We start from the raw sequence: 24,635 nt of genomic DNA, 5'->3' as shown, positions 1-24,635 counted from the left end.
ATTCATAAATCCGGCGGCATCCTACAGACTCTGCACAGAGCCAAGGTATGACACGCTTCTATTACATGGGACACATTGAGCAACCTTTCTCTGCTTTGGGGCACTTGCACAGATTTTGGCCTGAAAGCAAGTGCCCTGTGTCAACAGTATATGGCCAATCCTTAATCAGGTGAGAACGATCCCTCTTCTCTGGCTCAAGTTCTCGGAGGCCTGTATGCGATTTGGTACATGCTTGAGGTGATTCGAGTCAATGGTGGTTCTACTTAATCGGTCTGCTCTGACTGGGTTACTATCTATGGAACTCCATTGACCCTCTTCTTGTCCACCCGCACTCATGTTTTTTTTTTAATACTAGACAGGGGGAAATTTGCCCCCACATGGTCTCTCCAAGAGCATAATGGTTGATTGAGGACCTGTCATAGTCAGCACTAGCTGCACTGCGGGAGATATATCTTTTATATGACATTTTTATTACATTTTAATATAATTATTGCTTATAGTGTCAAATTCTTTATTAATCTGTTATATTTTCCTATTGTTTATCCCTTCTCTTTTCTGCTCCTTTCATTATTTCCTGTGTTCATTTGTGGTCTGGGAAAAAGATAAATCATAGCAAAAGTCCAGCTTTAGTAGAAAAGAAATAAAACATACATTTTTAAACAAAAACAAAAGTTGCATATGTAGGTAAACCAAGAATTATCAGAGTTATCCTATGTGCTCAACAATAGCAAATTGATAACCAAACTCCGAGAATCTTATCGTGATCCGTCTGGCATTGCCGCACTGAAAATATTGCACAACAACATCCTTGGTTATTACATTTCTTTTGGTGATATACGCAATAAATCATTATCTAGGGCTTTCAAATTCATTAAAGTGTGAAAGAATTTTCCCGTTGATAGCTCAAGCCAGCCAATAGCATACTCTCCATATTGTTCGATATGTTTTGATGTGATTGATATCAGCCTTAATATTGTAATTATATATACAAAAGATCAGGGTTAAGACAAATTGAAAGAAAGAAAAACAAACGGTTCCCTTATGATTTTATTAAAACTTTGAAACTATTTCTCATGATTTAAATATTTAGCAAATATAAACATATACTTAATACTGGAAATTATGGCTTCAATCATAATAAGTTTATGAGTTTAGTTTTGAACTCAGTTCATCAAAAGGTAGATGAAGGACCTGAGTGTTTTTCTTTCTTTCAAATTTGCCTTAAACTTGATCGTTTTTATATACCATGACCTGCCATTCTCTCTTCTTGCATTTAAATAAATTAATGTAAGTAAAGTAATATAATAGTTTAATATTAGTAAGATTGTTTAAGGGATTAAAAATAGACAAAACTAACAGAAATAGTGTTTGTATTTCTGTAATTACAAATAAAGTAAAGTATACAGCAAATAATTTATCTCTCAGTTTATATTCAGACTAAATTAATAACAGCACAATATATAATATTTAACCATTTCTCTACATTTCAGCTTGTAACAATAATTAATCTAAGTGTGGTTTTATAATTATAATAACGCACCTATTCGCTTACTTATCTAAATATATATTCTCTATACCGAAGAAAAGTGAAAAATAAACTCAAAAAGTGAATAATTATAAATATATTTTCAACTATATATTTTTATTTACACGTAAAAAATTGATTTTTCATCATATAAATTAACTGTTTTTCTATTATAAGAGAAATTTTCAACAAAAATATATTGCAAATATATTTTAAGGATAAAATGCAATGCTAAGCTTGAAAACACATTTTTAAGAGATTTTTCTATCCGTTTTTAATATAAAAGATAATGTATTTAAATATCACATTACACTTCGGTACAGGGAATAACCTTTAATTGTAAGGCAATATATATAATATTTCTTATAGATAATATAAACCACTTAACCATTTACCAAAAACAAAATATCGCTGTCTTACTCAATGGGTTTCAAATTTTTTTAAACAACAATTAATTAGAATTAAGTAAGTTTTAAAAAATTTCTATATAGTTTTAGGTTTAAAAAGTTTAAGGCAAAATCTTCCACAAGATTATATAGTATAAAAAGGAGAGGATATTAAAAAACACAAATCTTCAAATTTTGAAATGTTAAAAAAATGCTTGTATAATATTGGCAGTTCATTTTTGGTAAATTTGGTCTCAAAGTGATTTATATTGCATGCTTCACAATTTTTATTTATTTTTTATTTATTTATTTATTTTTTTTGAAATTAGAGATCAGTTATGTGTACAAGATATCTCAAATTAATATAAGGCAGTATATATTCTCGTACTTAAGATGTTTTACAATTTTTCTAGTTCTTATAATACAAATTTGTTTTATTTGGAAATTTAGAATATGCGGCCTACAAGAAATAGCTCTTATCCGTCCATACATTCTAAAACTAAAAGTTTTCCCTTTACACTGCAGGATCATTTCCTAAATTTCCAAAATAGATGTGCAATTTTTAATTGTTTTTTATTTTTTATTATTATATTTTTTAATTTAATTGAATAGGCAATAATTTAGCTATCCAATTTAATGTGTCTGTCGCTTTATGAGAGAAGTCAAATAAAATTTGTATAAAAGAATTAATCTCTCGGCACTCGTATTATCACATCCATCAGCAATCTAAGCACTTTAACCGTTGGAGGAAAAAGTTTTGCTAGTTATATACTACATGAATTGATCACCTAAATTGACCTAAAATTTATTTCCCTATAAAATAACGGCTATTTTTTGAAAATAAACTATTTTATAATTGTAAATTTTTCTTAGCTATTTATTTTTTCAATTCATTACATATGTACTTGTAGTATATAATCTAACATAACAATAGAACAAGTAAAATTTATTTTTGAGGTACTTACCTGTTTTAACTTATTAAAAACTAAGTGTCTTGTTAATTTCTTATTTGAAAAATTTATTTCATACCATTTGACAATATTCATTTATAAAATAATAAATAATTGATTTCAGAGTTACAAATCAGTCTGGTGAATGCATTATGATTAATTAATAGCTGCACAAAGCCATTATCACATGCATCTTTAACAAATAAAAAAAAGTTTGTAATGATTCAACCCGTCTTTATAAATTTGACAAAATCATAGATGGGCTGTTACCTCAAAGATAATTCCAGTTGTCTATATCCCCCTGACTTAACTCTACAATTACACATAATAGTGAATAGTTTGTTAGCAAACTATATTATGTATATTCATATAAATTTTTTTGTGAGTAATTTTTATTTCGGAATGAAGTCATTTCGACTTCCAAATTCTAAAAGGGTAAACAACCAAACAGGAAAATAAATTTACAACAATTCAATCATTAAACTTATATTTCATTTTTACATAGCACCCTCGATCATTAACACAATGCCTCTCCTGCGTATTTCGGTTATTTCCCTTTCGATAACAATTCATACTACTTATATTTATGTAATAAAATATAATAATCTTCCCAAATGTTAACCACAGTTTCTTATCACAACATGAAACTGAAAGGACAGCTCGTGAAATTTGACTTCTCATTTTTAACATCTTGTTTACCCTTTTAAAGTTCCATAATTCCGAATAAAAGAAGTGTGTAACATATTTTTGTTATATATTTTTCTAATTCTAATTTTTCTCCACTCTTGGAATGGATAATTATTTATTTATTTATTTTCAGACTGTGTCTATGAAACAGAAAATTCTCAATTTTTCAATATTTTTAAATATTTTTGTTCACTTTATAACAGACATAAATCTTTAAAATATATGCACACTTTAAAAAATTTGAGAATTTTCATTAGAAAAATAAAAAATCAATCTACGTTAGCTTTACATTTACAAACTTAACTTCTATGTAGACATACGTCAACATATTGTTAGTACATATCCCAGTCCCATCTCCTGTGTTAAAATTAAATATTATTAATAACAATAATTAAATTAATTTATAATTATAATGTGTGTATCACTTATATATAGATTGTACATTTTTTTGTTATAATGCACAATTATTAAAATAAAAACAATGTTTGTACATATAATTACATTTCAGAAATCTTGCTCTCTACATTTTTCATCAATCGTTCTTCTGGTAGAGCCCATAATTAAACTTTAAAATTATATATTTGAGTTTTTGTCAAGCAGACATCACCTTCACATTTATATTGTAATTCACCAGAGTCCTAGTTTTTAGGTGTTAAATATACAACCCAAGTATAAGAGACACTTCAGTAGCCTTGGCTATAACTTATTTTAAAATATCTTAAAAAATAAACAAGTTTCAATAAATTTGTCATGAATTTGTTCCACAAAAATTACAACTCCCCTCAAGAGAAATATATGCAAAAACTATAGTAAATAACAATGTTAAGTATGTACAAATGTTTGTGTCAATACTAATTGTTACAGTTTAATAAAAAGTAATTTACAAAAATCCCTAATAATATTCTATTTAAAGCTTAAGTTTCATTAAAGAAATAAGAGGTGAGGTGATACATCTGATTTATAATAAGATAGAGCTACAAAAGATAATCAATACTTAGAACATAACAATAAAAAAGCAAACATAACATCAATAAATTAAACTATATAATACAATAATGTCGATGAACTTTGATTATTTATAATGTACATACATAACAACATTATTTACAAGTTGTTAATGAACACAATCAGCCACTTGAGGGATTTTCAAATATTAATATATATTTATATATTAAATTTCTTCATAGGGTTGGTATATGCAGTCAAGTGCTTGTTTTATCATTGGCTGGGAACTATCCTGTATGGTGTCTGTCATCAATGATTGCAAGGTGATAAGCCTGAAACAAAAGTGTTTCTACTTTTAAGATAGTACCATAGAAAACATCCTCATAAGTATGATTCTGAACATGTTTATAGCAGAAAATTATTGTTTTTACTGTTTTTGAAATTATGCAGTTTTTTAATATACTTTTTAGTTTTGATTGACGAGCAGTTAGTTAAATTTGAATTGTAATAATTTTAAATCTAACATCTAAAAGATTAAATTCATTTAATAATGTGTGATGTTTAGTGCCCGTTAGTTAATGATGATTTGGAAATCGTGTGACCGCATCTTACGATTTCCAAATAATCATTTAACAATAGTTTTTTCCTTATAGTCTATTGTCTTAATAAAGTTGTCCAATTTAATTGTAAGGGGTGGATTTTCGGGTCTATCATACTTTACCACTTTTGTTTTAAATATTAGTAGTTATCAAATGAAACACTGGATCTTTTAACTATTTTTAATATTAGAAGACCACATTTTTCACTCTTGAACACTTTGGATCATGATACGGTCTTGAAGAATAAAGCGAATTCGGTTGTTACTGCCAAGCTTTATATATTATAGCTTTATATTTATAGGTATTTTATGGTCATCATCAGGCCCTATTAATTTCAATTGATTGTTTTAACAATCAATATAACTATATAGAACTTATAAAACAATCTTAAATATGTGAACAGATTAACATAATTAAGTTTTTAATAGATGGTTTCTAATTTCCTTGGAGAAGAATGAAGAATCTTTGGATAAAAAAATATTTTTATTCTTCTTCTGAGTAATTGAGACTCGGTCAATTATTTAAACATTTGAAAAGTCAAATTTATGCCTACTTGATATTGAATGTTTTGATAGTCCGGTACCAGTTCTAGACTTATTTAAGATTGTTTTGTAAGTTCTATATGGTTATTTGTTGTTAAATCAATTGTACAAATATATTTTTCATAATGTGAAATGAATATAGGCTCTGATGATGACCTTAAAATAGGTCAAAAGCTTGGCAAGCTTGGTAGTAACAACTGAATTTGCTTTATTCTTCAAGACCATACATTATTCCAGTGTTCGTGAGTCTTTTATAATAGCTGCACAAATTGAAATTAATTTTATTATAAGCATGTGCAAAAATGTGTAATATTTAGTGACTGTTAATTACAGATTATTTAGATTAGAAAAACATTTTCTTTATCGTGCCAACATTTCGATCTGTATTAAGATCATCTTCAGGGCCTGGGATTTATAAACATTGTTTTAATTGTAATTGTTAAAATACATTTGTATAATTTGAAATTTGAAGATAGAAACGTTGGCACAATAAAGAAAATGTTTTTCAAACCTACATCACATCAGACCACATCTCACAATAGATTTATAGATTTAATCATTTATTATAAGCTTAGAGATTTGTTCTAATAGTTTATGCTGGGTGTGGTCTGCAAGTCGGTGGACTCATGTTGAACTAGCACTGAGTCACTTATTGGGCTCGTCTTCACTGGCAGGTCTGTTGAATAACTCAAGCGTATTTCAGCATTGCCGTCTTTGAAGAAACCCGTGAGTGAAGATGGACCCAATAAGTGATCCTATGTTGGTTCAGAATTTATTCAAATACATTAACTTTTTTTAAAATTAGACTACATCATCATTGTAGGTAGATAGGTAGAATTTTTTTTGTAAAACTTTAACATGAATTGAGTTTGAAAATAACAATTTAATTTAAAATAATACAAGCACAATGTTTCAAATTTAATGAGATTGAATGAATTTTTAGTTATATTAAAAAAAAAAATCTTTGAAATGTGATACCTACGTAGTTCAGCTATCTACAGAGAAGAGCTCTTTGTGAAGGGCAGGGAATTCTAGATGTGGTGTTGATCTTTTGAATTTCCCAAGTGCTTCCATATGTAACATGCTTAACTCCCTAAAAAATTATTGAAAATTAATAAAATTTAAAGAGATAAATGCTCAATATTTTTTCAGTATTGCGTCTCACCTAAGAGTTGGAATTTTTGCGAGCAAGGCATCACAGACAGTGACATCACCTTTAATAGGTGTTGTATGATTCCTTTCCAGTTCGATTCTTAATGCTCGTAAAACTGCTTGCCCAAGCCTTCCGATTTCTGCTAAACCTTTTAACCCAGGGCGGTCTAGAAAAAGTTTTATATTAAATTTCTGTCAAAAACTGGTTTTGTACATGTGAATTTACCTGCTGACAATAGCACACATGCTGAGTATAAGGCAAGTTCAGTCTCGGTGAGTTTGAGCTCTGCAACACCACTTGAAACTTCAAAAGCGAGTGTAACAAGTTTCATTTCTGCTGTGTCTGTTGTATAAAATGCATCCTGAGGTAGCATCGTATCTCCATACAGTACCCAACCGGAACTCAAGTCAAAATACCGGGACATTCTTAAAATTGCTAGTTCGAAGCTCCCTGGAATGGAGACAGTTGTTATTTATCTGGGGTATATATCGTTTTGTGTTTTTCTCTTATACAAACCAGCTTTTAATAGGACAATTTGATCATCTTGGGAGAGCTTCATAAAGCCTGGGACCATTTTTGCAAACTCTATTATTTGTTGGATCACAGTTGTAAGCTTTTGTGCACACTCCAGCCACAATTCCTCATGTGCCTTAAATATAATTAAAAATTAAGTTTTTGACAATAAAATGATTGTTAAAAATTAAACTACGATTTATGGCTATTAATTGAACAAAATGAAACGAAACAAAATAGTAACAAAATAATAACAATTATACTGTAAATCTCATATAATTATAAATATTTCAAAGAAAAAAAATGTTTAAAAATTACCATGTTCTTATAGAAAATTAATTTCGAGAGGTCCTGTGGTTTCCTGAACATGTTATGAATATGCTCAATGGAATAGAGGCAAGTGCGTGCATGTGCATCTGCGATGGTTTTAGACAGAAGTTCTGATATTTGCGCAGGGTCTGTAAAAAGAAAGGGTCAATATTTCAAACTTCCATCGTTTGAGAAAGCGATATCTGAAAGTCACAGTAGCTTCACTATTCTCGAACTTTTGGAACAGACATACTTACTGTACTTTGTTACGGAATATACAGACTCCCTTGAAAACTGCCCGCTTTCAACTAACATGTGAACCATTATTCCAAATGTGTTAAATATTGCACCTGTGTTATTAAGTTAAGTAAAAGAAGAAGTATAGAAGGTCTATGAGTTAGAGGAGCCAAGCGTTAATAAGCCATGCTATAGTGCGCAATTAAATGTTATTGCTTCTTATTGTGTTAGTATTTACAAAAAACAAAATTGAAATAAATAAAAATAACTGTTTGGAAAAATTTATGCTTTATACAAATTGAAATCAATTCATTACAAAATATTCAGTAAGGATAAATAATTAAAAAATTTTTTTTTAATAAATGCTTACTAAACACATAAAACCCTCCCTCAACATGGACATAACTAATGTAATTAATCGTAATGCAAAATCATTTATGCCATGAAAAACTAGGACTTTTCCATTAAAAAAATAGATAGACAAAAAATAAATATAAAGCAGTTATAGAGACGATAATAAAAAGTGATTTAAATGGAAAAAAAATTGTATGAAAGATTCTGCACTACCTATGAGAGAGGATGTGTAAGAATTTGAGTTTGATTCCGACTCCTTCGGTGAAACATCTTCCGATTGTCTTGAAGTCGTCGAGTCTACGAAAGTGTTGACTATGCTATCACTGATCGGCTCCGACTCCAGCTTAATTGCCAACCTCTGTTGCCCCTGCACAACTTTCCCAACACCACCTCCTTCCCCCACACATATGTTTGTTAAAGCTTTTAATATTTTGCATAAAACATTTTTTTAGACAAAAAAAATATAGTCGACACACCACTTGTTTGACGGGCTTTCATTGTTAATAGTTTCGGTACTCTTTTTGCTTAAATAAAATGATGAAAGCCCACCAAATGTTTTAGTTTACAAGTGCTTAACTATATTAGCCATGCAGAGCAATATTTTAGATGTTTATTGAAAAGCCACCCAGATATGCAAGGATTATAAACATAACATTGCACATTAAATAAAACATTAATTAACAGGAAATAAAATAATAAGCTTGTATTTATAGCTTTCAAATATAGAGTACAAAATAAATTTTTTAAGAAATTAATTTGTGGTCGTATACTTTTGAATATGTCAAATCTGGAAATTAAACAAAACAAAACAAAATAACATATTATTCTGAATATAAAACAGAACAACAATGACCAGCGAATAGTCTTAGTAGAATTGAGCGTATAGTCTTTAAAAAAATATATGAAAGGAAAAATTGAAAAATACCTGTTGATACGTTATTGGCGCTCATCATACTGCTTTCTGACATTTGGTCTATGCTCGGCCTTGGATCATAAGCAGTTGTCGTACTGTCAACAAAGTCAGCAGAAATGTCATATTGCATTGTTGCGGTCACTTGGCCGGTATAGTTGTATGAATAAGACCCAACATCACTCCCATACGCAGAGTACCTTTAAGCAAATCAGAAGAAATGTCACTGTCTTATTTTTGCAATTATCTCTGAAAAGTTTTAATGTCAGCATTAGAATATAGTGGAGCTTAAGATTATCTTGTTTTTTGTGATAATCTAATATGTTTAAGTTGTGTTTTTATTTGACAGTTCTGATTTTTCTTTTTGCTTAACTTCATAATCTCCAGCTTCCAGTAATTTGTTTTTCGAAATGCATTCTGTAATTACGAAATTTTCGATTTAAAAAAAAACAAAAAAAAAACACAATTTAGTTGAAGTTTAAGGCACAATTCCGTTTTCCATTTTAAAAACGTGGCACACGCTTTTTCACAGCCCTGTGGGGAGAAGTGTTAAATCAGCAGAAGAGGAATTATTTTTATTTTTTTGAAGCAGCAGTACGAAGTGATTAAATGTAAATGTCAGGATTGAGGAAAAAAAAGCGAATGTTTGCAAATAACTTTTGAAGGACGGTTTCACGTTCGTTTTTAAATCGAATTTCAATATAATACGAAATCTCTGCCAAAATCTACAAAAAGGCGGGAGAAAAGAACACCGGAGGAACCCTGGAATGTATCAAGTAATTATTATTGAATATAAATATATAAAGGATTTAAATATTGCTCGTTTGAAGCTGAATTTTTGATGATTTAAACAAAGAATTTTAAACTGTCCATTTAAAAAAAATTTATTAAACAATTTATATTAATGAGATAAAAGCTAAAAATGATTGATTAATAACGAAATAACGGCCGTTTCCGATTTGACAGACAAAAAGTCAGACGTGTTTCAGCATATAGACAGTCATTAGTCGATATCCACACCCTTCTTATAACCCTGACAACCATTAAATTATGCAATCTGGAAAGATCGAAAAAGACCAAATTACCACCTCATTATTATTTAATATTTAGTTCTGCAGACAAGAAGAGTCAATTAACGAAATATTGTGGGTTTATTTCTAGAGATTTCTAAAGGCTAAAGTTTATTAAATAAATAAATACTTTAAAAGAAAAATGAATAAGGTTCTTTTGACATGTAAAAAAATTTATATACAGATTAAAAATCTTATGATTCAAAGTTTTGATTAAATGCAACTCCTTCTAATCCTTATAAAATTTTATAATTTCACATTAGCGTTTTGTAAAAATTATCAGAAAAATTTTAAAACACTGCGAATTTTTAAAAATAAGGAAGTCTAACAACTTAGCGGCGTTTGCTCAGTTTCAACTGTAGAAATGGAGGTTAAAAATGTAATTTCAACGTCCTACTTTTCTAGAAAACATCCCCAGGAAAAGCCCCTCAAACTTTCAAAATTAGTACGAAAATTTAATTTAAATGGCAAACATGGTGTCGTTTTACCCAGTGTAATTGTGAAGCTGGTCTGTCGAAGAAGGTGTCTGGGCCTGGTCGAAGACGGAGCTGTCCGGCGTTTGTTCGACCTGAGCTCGAAGCTGGGCCCTGTGGTATCTTACTTCGTCCTCGACCTTCTCTCTTTGCTTTTTGGACATCCTGCCGAATTTGACGGCTGCAAAAAAAAAACAACAAATTAAATACACACGTAAAAAATATTTAAATGTTTCAACTAATTAGACAAGTCACAACAATATGTTGTTTGGTCGTTTCTGGTTATTTTGGTATGCCTATACTAGCAATTTTTGTCTGATTCGCCATTTTCAGAAGTAGTTTTTTACGGTTCCTCGCCCTGTTTAATCGAAAATGACCAAACTGCAGGCCACCTCTCAGACCTCATGAGAAAGTCTCACAAACTTATTTTTCATTTAATGAAAATTCCTTGAGTTATATTAATATTCTTAAGTCCTTAGAGCCGTTTTCTTCGAATTTTCTCCAAGTCACTTTTTATCTAAATCGAATGCAAAACTTTTGATTATACAGAAGGCCTCGTAGCAGTTTCGCACGTTCGGTTTTTTTATTGTAAAAATCCGTGTTTTGACTTCACATTTCGCCACTTTTGACTCCCCCCAGCACAACGTACGAAGAATATTGATAAAAAAATATGCAAATACGGACATGTACAGATTGATGCGCCGATAAAACGTTGAGCCTGTTTTTTTTTTTTTTTTTTTTTTTTGCGTTTCACCTGTGTAGTAATTTTTCAGAGAAATTTCGTAATGTGCAAAACCAGTCGGGTGGTGAAGAAGAGAACAACCTTTTTTTTCTTATTATGATTTATATTGAAGACCGCGGTGGAGGAGTGGTTAAGGCATCGGGGCCCAGTAGCGATTCTGGGTTCGAGTCCCGGGCCATCCCAAGGCTTTTTGATTGATCACAATATGAAAAAGCAATTGTAAAGTCGATTAACCCTCCTCCGCGTACCCAACGGGTCGTTAAGCCCTCCTTTATGGCAGGAATAATTTTATTTTTTTAATTAAAATTTATAAACGCTTCTGCTAAGGACATTAAGAAACTCGTTTCTAAAGAATCGCAGTTCAAAAATAAGAAATTAAAGGGTTTTAAATCATGTACAAATGTCTTTTTTCCTAATTATTTTTTTTACAAATTAAACTTATAAGGTTTAATTAGATGAAGCCGCTCGTCAGCACAGGCGAAACCTTTAAAGTCTTCAAAATTCCACTGATTGAGTAGACTTTTTACCAATTGTGGTATGAGCAATTGTGTTTAAATAATGATACAATTCCATTGAGAACTCCTTTTCCGCAATAACAATATTGAATTATTCTGTCTGATAGAATTTTCTATTGGAATTGAAACTCTCATATCGAGTTATTTTATTATTTCTATCCTCAATTTTTATGTTTGACAGATGTGGTTCCTTTTCGTCATCTTCATTGTTGGGTCTGACCGTGTATCATTATCGATTTGTATTGAAAATAGTTAAAATTTTGTTGGCAGGAAGGTAAAATTAGCGATAATAGGCGGACGAGGATGATTCAAGTTCGAATTTTAACTCAAAAGTTACACACAATTTAATTTTGTAACTTTTTTGGAATTAAATCGGACAGATGCGTTGTTCCAATAGTTAATAGTTTTACAGGTTAATAGTTTTATTTGTTTTTATTTTATTTTTATGCCAGGATTTTTGTACCTCAGTTTCTGATTAACTTGGATGGCTGTACTAACCACGGAAGATGGCGAAAAGCCACCTGACAGATCAAAACACGGTTGGGCGATAGGAAAACCAAAAATGGTGTTAAATTAACGTCCTAGAGTTTTTATGGTGATATGGATAATCGCTGGGTAATCGAAGATAGTGACTGGTGAGGAATTTATAAAAGCAGTTTGTTGGATTATTTTAAAGCGAGTTTTGACCATTATGGACCCGACTTTTTATCCTTGCTATTTATTTTTTTGATTTTAGAAAAAAAGTTTCCCTATTTTGTAATTATTATTCCAGTATGGTAAATAGGTCGAGGTCATTGAGTTGCCTAATTTTTAATTGAATTATTTATGTCTTATGACATTCAATAATTGTTTCGTATTTTGATTCCGTCTACCAGTCAAACAAGTAAGTTATTTTGATTGAAAAATTATTTTTTATACGAAATTATTTAAATTTTGTTAATAATTTTTATTATGTAACATGGATTTTTTAAAGAGTTATTGTCTTTTTTATATGTATAATTTATCTTTAAAAAAACATTTCCTCGTAAGTTTTTTTTAATGTAAATGTTTTTACTTTATTTTTATATAAAACTTTTTTTGACATTTCGGGATTATTCTGGGTTAAATAGTTTTTTTAATAAAACTAGGATCAACTAAAATTTCAGTGATTATATAAAAAATCTTTTGGGCACAAGATGTCTGTCTATACAGCATTTATCTAGTAGCAATAAGAATATTATTCCTATTGTGGGATTTCTTAAGGTCTGTGGGGGTCCTGCCTGAAACTATCTTCTGTAGTGGGTTTGTGTTCGTGCCTCACCCTGCTTATAACTCTGACAATGGAAGATGGCAAAAACCGCAACCAGAACGCAAACCCAAAATAAAAAATATAATAAATGCGATGATCCAGAATATGAACTTCGTAAGATATGAGATTTCTTCTTGAGGTTTCCTAAATGATGAGCCAATGATTTGATCGTTTTCGATAATTTTGGTTTCTTCGTTTTTTTTTTCTTTTCCTGTCGTTGCTGTTTTTGTCAATGGCTTCGACAGTTAACTAACTTTCGTAGAGGGTTTGTAAATATGCCTCACTCCGCTTATAACCCTGAACACTGAGGATGGCGAAAGGCCGAAGCGCGTCTGACAGATTATAACCGTGAGGATGACAGGGAAATGTGATGAGAAAATTATAATAAATGCGATGGTTCAAAAAATGAACTTTGAGATTTCCTCTTGAGATCTACGAAGTGATGAACCTGTAGTTTGGTCGTTTCCTATCAATTTTGGCCTGCTTATCCCCGCTGTTTTGGTTGGTCAAGGTAGGTCATACACGTACTGAAAATCTTCAAATCGGGATGAAGAGTATTTTCTTCAAGGAAATCAAGGTCTAGTTCTGGGTCGGTTGTTCTCATGGTTTTGGCCTTAAGGCGGAAAATTTTTTTATTTTTGTTCGGGATTTCCCTACTACCGCGGCCTGAAGCACGCAGCCACACACACACTAAGGAATTCCTCAAGGCTTGGACTTGAGGACGTGCGTTGGTCGTCGTTTCTTTTTCCTTTTTTAATTAGTGTATTGTTTTAAACATGTTTTTGATTCGTGTGTTCTTAAGTTTTATTTGGCTGAATGTGTTGTTTGTATTAGTTTCTAGGGTTTTTCGTCCTTGAGTAAATTTAAGCTTGTGTATATTGTTGAGGGTTCTTGGCGGTTTTGAGCTTCTCGCCATCACCAGCGGTGGGTTGATCGAGAACACGCGATAGTATGTTCAAAAACGGCCCAACTACAAGTTCATCACTGCAATAAATCTTTTAAATAAAATAAATCTGTTCAAAAAATGACCCGGTGAAAATAGGCAAACCAAAACTGGTAGAAACCGACAAAACTACCTACATATCGTTCATAAAGGGGATGATGAAATTTTTGAACAAAAAACCCCAAATATTGTTCTGAACTTGCCAAATTGGCATTTCTTTGTTTGTAGTTTAGATCGGGCTCCCCAAACTGTCGAACCCACTTGGGGCTCCGCCTAACCTAACTAGAGGGTTCGCGGTGAACTTAGAGAAAAAGTAATAATTACAAAAATAAACGGAGAATGAATAAATAAAATTATAAAAACTAATAACAATGAGTACTGAAAAAGGCAGTTTTTATTTTGTAGCAGCCGTCGTGTTCTCAACAAACATGTTTTACCTATGAAACAAATGCCAGCCTCTTTTGAAAAAGTTTTGGATGAGTCTGTTCAAATTATTAATTATAACAAGTCGTTGCCATTGAAGTCAAGGCTTTTCACAATACTATGTGTCGATATGAAAAGCCTTCATCATTCCCAGCTACATCATAATTAGGTGGCTGTCTTGTGCGAAAGCACTTTCACGATTATAGGAATTACGTTTTGAAGTCTTATCTCTGTTGATGGACCACAATGTCAAATTGGCCATCGTTTTCAATGATGAGAAATGACAATGTACTGTCGTATTTATAAAATATTTTCATTAAAATCAATGATATGTGCCTGCCTTTCCGTGGGAAGGGTATCACAACTTTTGATGCTAATGACAAAGTTGACGCTTTCAGAAGAAAAATTCATTTGGTTTGAATCTGTTGAGAAGGAAGAGGTTGAGTGTTTTCCCGTGTTAAACGATTTTTTAAAAGAAAACAAACTGCAGCTTGCGAACGTTGATTGATGAAATATGTAAACACCTTCTTAGTTGGGAGATGCCCTTTGATCATTATTTCCCAACCTCTTGAGATACAACTTTGCAAAACCATGGGTGTTCAAACCGTTTTCGTTCGTTCGTTAGAAACGCGTTCTTCTATATGCGAATCAGGATTTTCTATCTGTACAGCCACCTAAAATGAATACTGAAGCTGAGTAGATGCTGAACCCGACATCCATCTCCAGCTATCAAAAGTTAAACCCAAAATATCCAAATTGTGCAGGCTAAAAGAACCTAACTCATCCCATTAATTCATTAATCATTAATGTTCAAATTATTACTTTTGAATTTGGCCCGTTTTACATACCTATTGATTTCGTTTTGTCCAATTTTATTTTTGTGTTCTAGATTTTGTAAATAAAGAGAAGCCAATCTAATATTTGATTTCATAGTGATATCCTTCTCCATCACCTAATTAGGGACGGATTGGCTAATGCTAATTTATAAAACTTTAATTTACTACATATACTATAAATATCTAATTTTAAATAATTGAATGTGGGGGGGTCCGCCCTAGATTTTGTTCTGTGAAAAGGGTCCGCTGGCTAAAAAGTTTAGGAACCACTGGTTTAGGTGTTTGGGTACTTCGTATCTGCATCCCGAGGATATCGAATTTTTCGAAATCGGCCTGTTTTCGAACTTAAAACAATTTTTTTGCCCGTAAAAAAATCGGGTGTCCCTGACGGCATGCGTTAACGCCTTTAACATATTTTAGTGCGTCGGACTCGTTGGCAAGGACGTACAGTCACTACGGTGGAAAATAGGCCATTGTAACAACCTTGGCGGGTTGTTGCCCCCTTTGCCGGCGTACATTCAACCACAACATCTGAATCCTTCGCCACAGGCCGACTGTACAATAACAATACAATCCCTCCTAGGTTAAAAATGCCAAATTTGATATTTTAAAATAGACGCGGTCCGAATTCAAATTATTGACATGCTGAGACATCAGAAGAGTGTAACAGAATTTTTGTTTTAAAAAAACTTTATTTTACGAAGGAGAATATATTATGTCCCTTTCAAAAACGATCTGGGCAATTATTCTTGTCTCATTTCATACAGAGTAGAAAACCTCAGGTAAATCCTGTTTTACTGCAATAATGATATTATTTTTTTTTTAAACACATAATTTGTATATTGCAAGTCCGTTTTCTTTGTTTTTATATCTCTATTCCTTATGAAATTTTCAAAATTAGTATTTGATTTTTTCTTTATCTGAAGAAAATACAGGCGTGACGACAGCAATTTTACTGTTTTTTTTTTTTTTTTTTAATAAATTATTTTGTGAAAGGCAGGCAGGCCTCTTTTATAAACTTTCAATTCAAAATTGAGCAAATTTATCATACGAAATTATGAATTTTTGATTTCTAGCATTCTAAATATAATTACTTGGAACGTACATCGAATATAGTAAAAACATGTTTTTATAAAACAATACCTAAATAAAGTACGGTAAAAGTTTATCTTAATGAAAAATAGTCAAAAGTTGGACGCTTTTTGCAATTTTCAGAGGTGGGTGATGAACGTGAGCTGATGAATGACAAAGGGCTGTTGGTTGTATTGTTTTTAAATTCAAAATGGACAAATTCGTCGTTTAAAATTACGAATTTTTGGTATCTATCCCTCTACATATGCTTAGTGGGAACGTACGCCGAATATATTATAAATTTTTTAAAAAATAATCCTTAAATTATCACAATAAAACGTTATCATAATGACAAATAGTAAGAAACTTGGTTGCTTTTTGCTATTTTCAGAAATCTGTGTTTCAAGGTGCCTCTCCTTGTTTATAACCCTGACGACAGAGTGACAGCAATTTTAATGCAGCTTTGTTTGAATAAAAAATATTTTACCGTTAACAGATAGGCTTGCTGTTTACATTTTTACGTTCAAAATGGGCAAATTATCGTTCAAAATTTTGAATTTTTTATATCTAGCTCTCGGGATATAGTTACTTGTAATCTACGCCGAATATAGTGAAATACCTGTTTCATAAAATAATACTTAAATACGATAAAATTTTATCGTAATGCAAAATAGTAACAAACTTGGGTACCAAATTCTAATTTCAAAAGTCGAAAATGCTGATAGGTTTAGTTCCGTTGTATTTCCATCATCTTGGTTTGTCTGGCATGTTTCGGCTTTTTGCCATCTCAAGAGGTGGGTGTTTGTTGGTGTCTCGCCCTACTTATAACCGACAGCAATTGAGCATCAGCAATTTTAATGTCGAGTTGTTTGAATAGAAACTATTTTATGAGAGGCCGGCAGGCATTTTTAAGTTCAAAATGGACAAATTTGTCGTACAAATTCAGAATTTTTTATATCTAGCCCTATAAATCTGTTTGCTGAGAATGTACTCCGAATATATTAAAAAACTGTTGTTTACACAATAATTTTAAAATTAATATGATAAAACAGTTTAGTAAGGAAAATGTAATACTGAAACTAGAAAGAGCTGATGGTTTTAGTTTGCGTTGTATTTCACTTCATCTTGGCCTGTCTGTCGCGTTTAGGCTTTTTGCCATCTAAAGTGGTGGGTGTTGGTTGGTGCCTTATACACTGACAACCACTGCGCGAGAACAAGCGGACCAAAATGATTGGAAACGACTCGGCTAACGTATCGATGGTTTGATTAATGGTCCAGCAGGTCGATTTGGAAATGAAATTTTTCATCATGAATAACACAATTGATTAAATTTTACTTCCGAACTACAGAGGTAAGGATGCGGGAAGTAGAAAAAATTGTTGTCCTCCAAAATCAAAATTTCCAATCGCATTTTGCGTTTCCGACCTTTTTGAGCAAATTTGATTCCGTATCTGTCTGTCTATGGTCAATTCCTTGTAACTGGCAAAACTCTGAAACCATGGGACCAATGTGTGGTGATTAGTGACCGTTAATCGATAATTATTCAGAAATCGTGAGATGGGTCCAGACCGCATCTCACGATTTCTGAATAATCATGGGACCAATTTTTATGAAATTTTCATAGATTATGTGGGTTGGTTTCTAAATGGTCCCCTATGGATTTCATCACAATCCGATCCACTCTATTAATCCACTCTACTCCACAGACGGAGACAACCAAAAACACACATTGATAAAAAGTAGCCTTCATTTTTTTTAACAAGTATCGATTTCAGGGTGCTGCCAAGTTTCATAGAGTGGAATAGAGAGGATCAAGATAAAAATTAAATTTTGATAACCATAATTGAATTAAAAAAACAACAATATTATCAATAAACTCATTTTTGTTATTTCTTTTTGAGGTCTGAGGAACGAACTTGTACTTTGGTTATTGGCCTGACTTCTCTCTGATGATAGCACAGCGTAAAACAACGAGGATTGGCGGACCAGGATGATCAGAAACGAATAAGAAGTTCACCACCCCATAAACCTCAAGAAGAAATCTCGTCTCCTCAATTTGAACTGCAAGGTACGTGTAAAATTTTCATAAAATGTACAAACAATCGTTGAAAAATCTCACCATCAAATGGCCAAACTTCACGACGTCTGGTTGTCTAATAAAATATTTTTGAACATGAATAAATCTAGGATAAAAGATAAATTTAACGAAAGTCTAATTGTTATAATAAGCCCAACAGAAAAACAGGCGCAAACTAACTGAATTTCGTTGTAAAACTGTCCTATAGTAGGAAAAGGATCCGGTAGAAAATCGGATTGGCTACAAGTTGTTTGATGTCGAGCAGAACGCTAACGGTGAGGTGGGCCGCGGAAGAAACGGTTCCGTTAACGTTACCGCTAAGGACCTACTAACGCATACTGACGCTCGTGAAATCAAGTCCCAGGCTTTAAACTTCACCTGAGCCCAAGTACATAAAACTCCCGTACCAGCCACAATACGAAAACACATTAAACTTTTTTAAGCACGGTGAAAAAATCGTCAAATTAAAAACGTAAAATTTTGTAAAAAGTATATGAATTGTTCGTTGCTTCAATGTTTTGGGTTATGCAAAATAAATGATTAATAATCGTTTTATCTTGCTACGCAAAAGAAATAGTCCCTGCCTGGGAGTGAAGTCAGACTGGTTTGGATTTCAACACACGAAGAACATTAATAAGTTCAAGATTTCTTCCTGAGCCTGTATTTGTGCAAATAATTTTGAAGTGCCAATGGAAAATAATTTATTTAAACGAATAATCATGGAAAAATTTGAAACGACAAAAAAATTAATACATATAATAAAATTTCTGAAGAAGAGTAGAAATTCCCAAATGGCAAGACTGACAAAATAAAAGTAGATCAGCATAAAATAAAATATCAATTGAAAAAAAAGTTTTAAGTTAACAATAATTTCTGAATCATTAAATTTAATAGGTTTTTCATTTTTTTTTATCGTCAGTTTGGAAAGTGAAGGCAAAAAAAAACGTAATCCTCTTTCAATTTGATGTTGATATTGCTCAGAGACAATTGTTTAAATTCGCTCTCTCCATATATATTTTATATATATTATTATTTTATTGTTTATATTATTTTACTATATAGATATATATTTCATCAATTACAAACAGCTTTTCCAAAGATAGGAGTCAGAAAAATGCAAAAACCCATCAGATATCAGTCAGGAACTCCCCTCTTTTTTTTAAGGAGAATCTTAAGCCGAAAATTACACGGTGATTCCGATTCGTTAGCAACGGGAAGAAGGAAAAAAATGGCAATTAAAGATCGTATGTGAAGTGCGTGCGTAGGAAACGTTGCACAAGCTGTTACGTATACTTTGGAGAAAGTTAAGAGACAGAGCTGTCCCCTCCAAAGTCCTCCCCCCATCGAAAACTTTGCACCTCGTGCTTGCGCCTTGGCTATTTATTTTCTCGCCAAATATTTGCCACTGTGCCTTTTATGCGATACGCACGAACTTAACCCTCGTCGGAATACAATATTTGTTTTAGATCTTTAGAATCGTCTCGTAATGTTGATTGAGGATGATAGTCGTTGAAGCAGTGGGGCTTCATAGCTAAAACGATCATCTAAGTAGTAGTTTTACAATCTTCAATAACTGTTAGTGAATCTTCATTATGTTTTCATGAAACCAAGTTGCCCAGGATGTATATGACCATAGGCAGATTAGATGGTATAACCCAATGGAGGTTAATCACAGGCCATTTTTTAAAATTTCGATTACTTTCTCAATAGATCCTTTATAATTTGAACAGCTTTTATCACTAATGCATAGACCAACTGTCAGCTTTGATCATACTGACAGATTGATATTTTGGAAAAAAATTTACAAGCTGATGGGTAAGGAATGCCCCTTCAATCTCTCAGACATAATTCCTCGAGATTCAATTAATACATTTACGCAAGGAACCACAGAAGAGATGTTCCGAGACATTTTTTGTTGATTACGTCAGGCCTGAGGATGACAGATTCCGTCGAAATACGTCAACTTCGATAATAACAATAAGTTCTTGAGGTGGGTGTTGAACATTAAGTTTGGTACTTTACGATAAATTTCTTCTCTGCAATTTAACTAAACAATTTTTATATAGTTTTGCTCTTAATAACGCGAATTACCTCCTCTGACCTTGCGGAGGGAGGGCCTTAAGACTCCTAGGCATGTAGTAAATAAGTGACCGGATTTCTTCTTGTGAAACAGAATCACATTCTTCAACAAGAACTGTAGCTGCTGTTCAACGTTCTTTGGAGGCGGAACGATGTCGAATCCCTTTATCATGTCCCGTAAGTATTCTATGAGATTCATGACAGGAGAACGTGCTGGTCAATAACTTGTTGTAATCCCTTCACCCTCCCAGTAAAGGTCGAGCATTATCATGCATTAGATGTTGCCCCCCCCCAACAATATATGGAGGGAATGGGACCCCAGCTTCCAGAAGAACTTCCTAAATGTACGTTAGTGCAGTCAATGATCCATTCTCCATGATAATCAGTTAGGCATGGGCATGGACCCCATACCATGGATATTTCACCCCATACCATAACAGACTCTCTTTGAAAATGCAGTAACTTACGCATAGCACATGAAGCAAAGCGTTCTCAACATCTCCACACAGGATTTGATTGCCCCTAACCAAACCGGTACTCATCTGTTAAGAGAACAGCTTGTTCAAATGTCTGAGCACAATGCTGATTTGCGAATAGTCGCCTTTATACTTGATGCCTCTCTAGTAGTACCTGGTACGGAATAACTTGAGACTAAGCTCTTCTCCCTGATGACTGTTTTAGAGCTCACCCTTTCATTAAGGACCGTTCGGAGTTGACTATCTATCAAAGAAGCTGTTAAATGACGGTTCCGTAGTGGGTAAAAGCAATAGAACAATCGTCTCTAGCCGAAGTACATCGCGGTCGACCACTACCTCCTCATCGAGATTTCCGGTAGGCCCCAACCGCAGTAGTCCATCGCGGACAGTAGAGCGCGGCATACTCAGGACCTTGGCCAAATTAATAATTTATTTTTCACTCAAATAATTTCATAAAAAAAAACAATTGGAAAAGCCAATTACTCACTCGACAAGTTGGCTCTGGAAAGGATGAAATTGAACTGATTTTCTTTATTTTTAATTTAAGAGTGTAAAACCGTTAGTAACACTATAAAGGTAAACAACAAGTTGTTGATGTTTTGTTTATGTTTTAAGTCAACTATTAACTGGATGCCTAGTTATTATGGAAAATAAGTGTCAGGCTTTTTTTGTCTTTGAGTGTATAAATTTGAATCAGAGGGTTTTTGTAATAAAAAACCATTTATAATTTGGCAATTTTTCATAAAGAAAGGGTTATTTTTGAACTATGACGTACAAAAAAGATTTGTCACGGTTTGTTATACTTGAAAAATACTGGTAAAAACTTTGATAGTATAAAATAAACGAAACCCTGTTGATTATTTCCATTGTTTTAGTAACGTATATCTTTAATGACCGAAAAAAGCATATAAGCGTAGGTAAACAAATATGAAAAAGGTTCCATTTATCAATATCTATAAAGATATGCTCGTTAGGTTTTCTACCGACGGGGATATCACATGCTGGAAAAGTCAATAGGCTGTAGAAAGAATTGTGAAATTAACCTTTAACCGGCGAATGTCTGTATCTTGTAATTCCAATCGGCAATCTAAAATGCAGAATAGAATTGAAATCCTCTTGCGCTATTTTTATATTTTGCATTGTTTCGGCATCAAAAGGATTGGGCAACCCGCGGTTACATTATAATGGTCCGGCGCTCTCCTTGAGCTTTCGCTACGGCCGTTCTTCTCGAGAGCCGAGCTGGACATCTTCGTGTTTCCTTCAAAAATCCTCCTCTGAAGAATCCCAGCTTTTGTACAAAAACACCGAGTCGTAAACACCTCTAGGTTGGTTCATTAGAGTACAAAAAAATTGTTAGCATATGAGCAATGCAAAATATAAACATAGCGCAGGAAGGTTTCAATTGTATTCTGCATTTTAGATTGCCGATGTATAACTAACAAAGCAGCATATATGTTGTAAAAAAATCAAAATGTTCCGTTTTTTTAACAACCTACCTCGCCGTTTCTCATTTAAATGAACGTCTTTTTCTCGCATTACACATTCCACTCAAATGTTCAGCTTCTTAATTGGTTTTGACGAAGCATTGCCGTGTTTATCCATAATAAATAACAATTTTCTTAAAACCAGCTTATACTTTGTCAGCGGTTAAACGTTCTCCGGCATGCTTTATAGTCCTGTTTTTTAGTGTGTAATAATAGAGACCAATTAGTAGCCAACTGGCAACTGGAACCTGTACAATGATGGGCATTCAGTATCTAGGATGCAATTGGCAAAATGAGGAGATATCAGGCTAAAACGTCTTTCTGATAAAGTTCCAGTATCTTAAAATATTTAATAATTGTTACCGAATCTTCAATTATATTTTTAAGGAAATAACGAATACAAAACTGCAGGATATGTCTGACCATTACATTCATCGTCTTTTTCGAGAATTTGCTCAACATTCAATCAGCCGTTTATATAATTTTAATATATTATTATAATTTTAAAAGCTTTAGAGGTAAAGAATTCATTACTTGTCAGATCATCGGCTATAAAAGTGATAGGATATCGACCTACGCAGATTTTAAGTATTGCTATAATATCTGAAGTGTAGACCAAACTACAGGTTCACTTTGCAGACCTCAAGAGGAATTCTCACCAAAAATTCGCGTATTCTAAACCGAGCATTTATTATACGCTTTTTACACATCGGTCTGCTCTCCTCATGGTTATGGTGGGTCAGACTGTTTAATTGACGGAGTTATAATTCGGGTGAGGCACTGACACAAACCAACAACTGAATGGGTGAAATGCGAAACCCGTTGGAATAGCCAAAACAGCAAGGATTAGCGGACCAAAATGATGGGAAACGACCGAACTATTAGTTCATTACTTCACAGGCCTCAAGGTGGAATATTACATCTTAAGAAGTTCGTAGTTTGTACCATCACATTAGCTTGCTATCCTCACGGTTATAGTGGGTCAGACGCGCTTCGGCCTTTCGCCATTTTCAATGTTCAGGGTTACAAGCAAAATGAAGCACCGATACAAACCCACTATGAAAGATGTCGAATCCCGCCTGACTGACCAAAAAAGCGACGACAGGGAGACCAAAATGATCGGAAACGACCAAACTTGTTCAACACCTCTACCTCATGAGGAAATCTCATATCCTTAGAAATTATGTGTTCTGTAACAACGCATTTAATTTTTTTGGTCACATTAACCTTCTAACCTCACGGTTATATAGTCTATCAGACAGCTTCGAACTTTGACATCTTCAATGTTTAGGTTGTTGGCAGGGTGAGGTACCTTCGCAAACCCATCTCTGATATAGTGGCAAACCTGCCTGGCTGACCAAAACATCAAGGATAGCAAACCAAAATTATCGGAAACGACCAAATTATTAGTTAATCAGTTAGTAGACCTCAAGAAGAAATCTTAAATCTTACAAATTCATATTCTGGATCTTCGCATTTACTATAAGTTCGAAAACGACATAACTACTGGTTTACCATCTCGCAGACTCAAGGAGGAAATCTCATATAAAACATGTGGAGTAAACATGCCGAGCTAAAACATAAAAAGGTCATCTGATGGAAACAGGCCTATCGATGACTTTACTGATATACTTGATTTTTGTTTAAAACGAAGGCTTAGTAGATCTAAATGAGCGAACGGTTTCTGTTTACAGCCTATTTTGTACAAACTTCAGCTCTTGATAATTGAGCACTTGTCGATTATCTCCCTGTCTCCCTGTGAAGTTGCGCCATCCAATCGTCCCGGGCGAAGACATTTATCTTTATGTTTAATTTATAAGGGGTTGGTTCACTCTTATGCCCAGCGAAATCACGAAACAAAGGCATGACGCTGTACGGAAAGACGTGAGAGATGGTCGGAGGGTGCCTCGGGCCGGCTGATTAATAACTCCACCATCACGATGCATTACCCCACGAAACCACGATGGTCCGCCGTGCACCGCTTGATCCGGTCCATCTCCTCGAAGAGGGGAACCGCCAACATTCGGGGTAGGAGATATCGGCTGTTT

The 24,635-nt window shown here is 33.0% G+C and overlaps 1 protein-coding gene and 1 long non-coding RNA gene across 12 annotated transcripts in view; one reads left to right on the top strand and one right to left on the bottom strand.

Annotated features, from left to right (window-relative positions):
• The window catches only part of LOC106664475, a 177,961-nt gene that overhangs the window by 9,619 nt on the left and 143,707 nt on the right, over window positions 1–24,635 (top strand). The window contains exon 2 of the long non-coding RNA XR_002911011.1: window positions 18,373–18,539. This is a non-coding gene — a long non-coding RNA (uncharacterized LOC106664475). The remainder of the gene's footprint in view (window positions 1–18,372; window positions 18,540–24,635) is intronic.
• The window catches only part of LOC106664467 (probable nuclear hormone receptor HR3), a 132,464-nt gene continuing 111,160 nt past the window's right edge, over window positions 3,332–24,635 (bottom strand). For 7 of the 11 annotated variants that reach the window (XM_014390174.2, XM_014390175.2, XM_014390173.2 and 4 more), the window contains 9 exons: window positions 10,669–10,834; window positions 9,126–9,310; window positions 8,414–8,593; window positions 7,619–7,758; window positions 7,304–7,436; window positions 7,013–7,237; window positions 6,800–6,953; window positions 6,617–6,727; window positions 3,332–4,825 (listed from right to left, as the gene is read on the bottom strand). In XM_014390174.2, coding sequence (XP_014245660.1) covers window positions 6,622–6,727; window positions 6,800–6,953; window positions 7,013–7,237; window positions 7,304–7,436; window positions 7,619–7,758; window positions 8,414–8,593; window positions 9,126–9,310; window positions 10,669–10,834 — 1,289 coding nt within the window. In that variant the 3' untranslated portion in view covers window positions 3,332–4,825; window positions 6,617–6,621. Of the gene's footprint in view, window positions 4,843–6,612; window positions 6,728–6,799; window positions 6,954–7,012; window positions 7,238–7,303; window positions 7,437–7,618; window positions 7,759–8,413; window positions 8,594–9,125; window positions 9,311–10,668; window positions 10,835–24,635 lie in introns of all 11 variants that reach the window. The other 4 variants (XM_014390179.2, XM_014390178.2, XM_014390169.2 and 1 more) reach the window with 3 other exon arrangements.

This window comes from Cimex lectularius, unplaced genomic scaffold (assembly GCF_000648675.2).
Source record: "Cimex lectularius strain Harlan isolate CLEC.00 unplaced genomic scaffold, Clec_2.1 scaffold13, whole genome shotgun sequence".
NCBI classification, from domain to species: domain Eukaryota; kingdom Metazoa; phylum Arthropoda; class Insecta; order Hemiptera; family Cimicidae; genus Cimex; species Cimex lectularius.
Note: the sequence above shows the minus strand (reverse complement) of the source record. Positions and strands in the feature narration are given on the sequence as shown.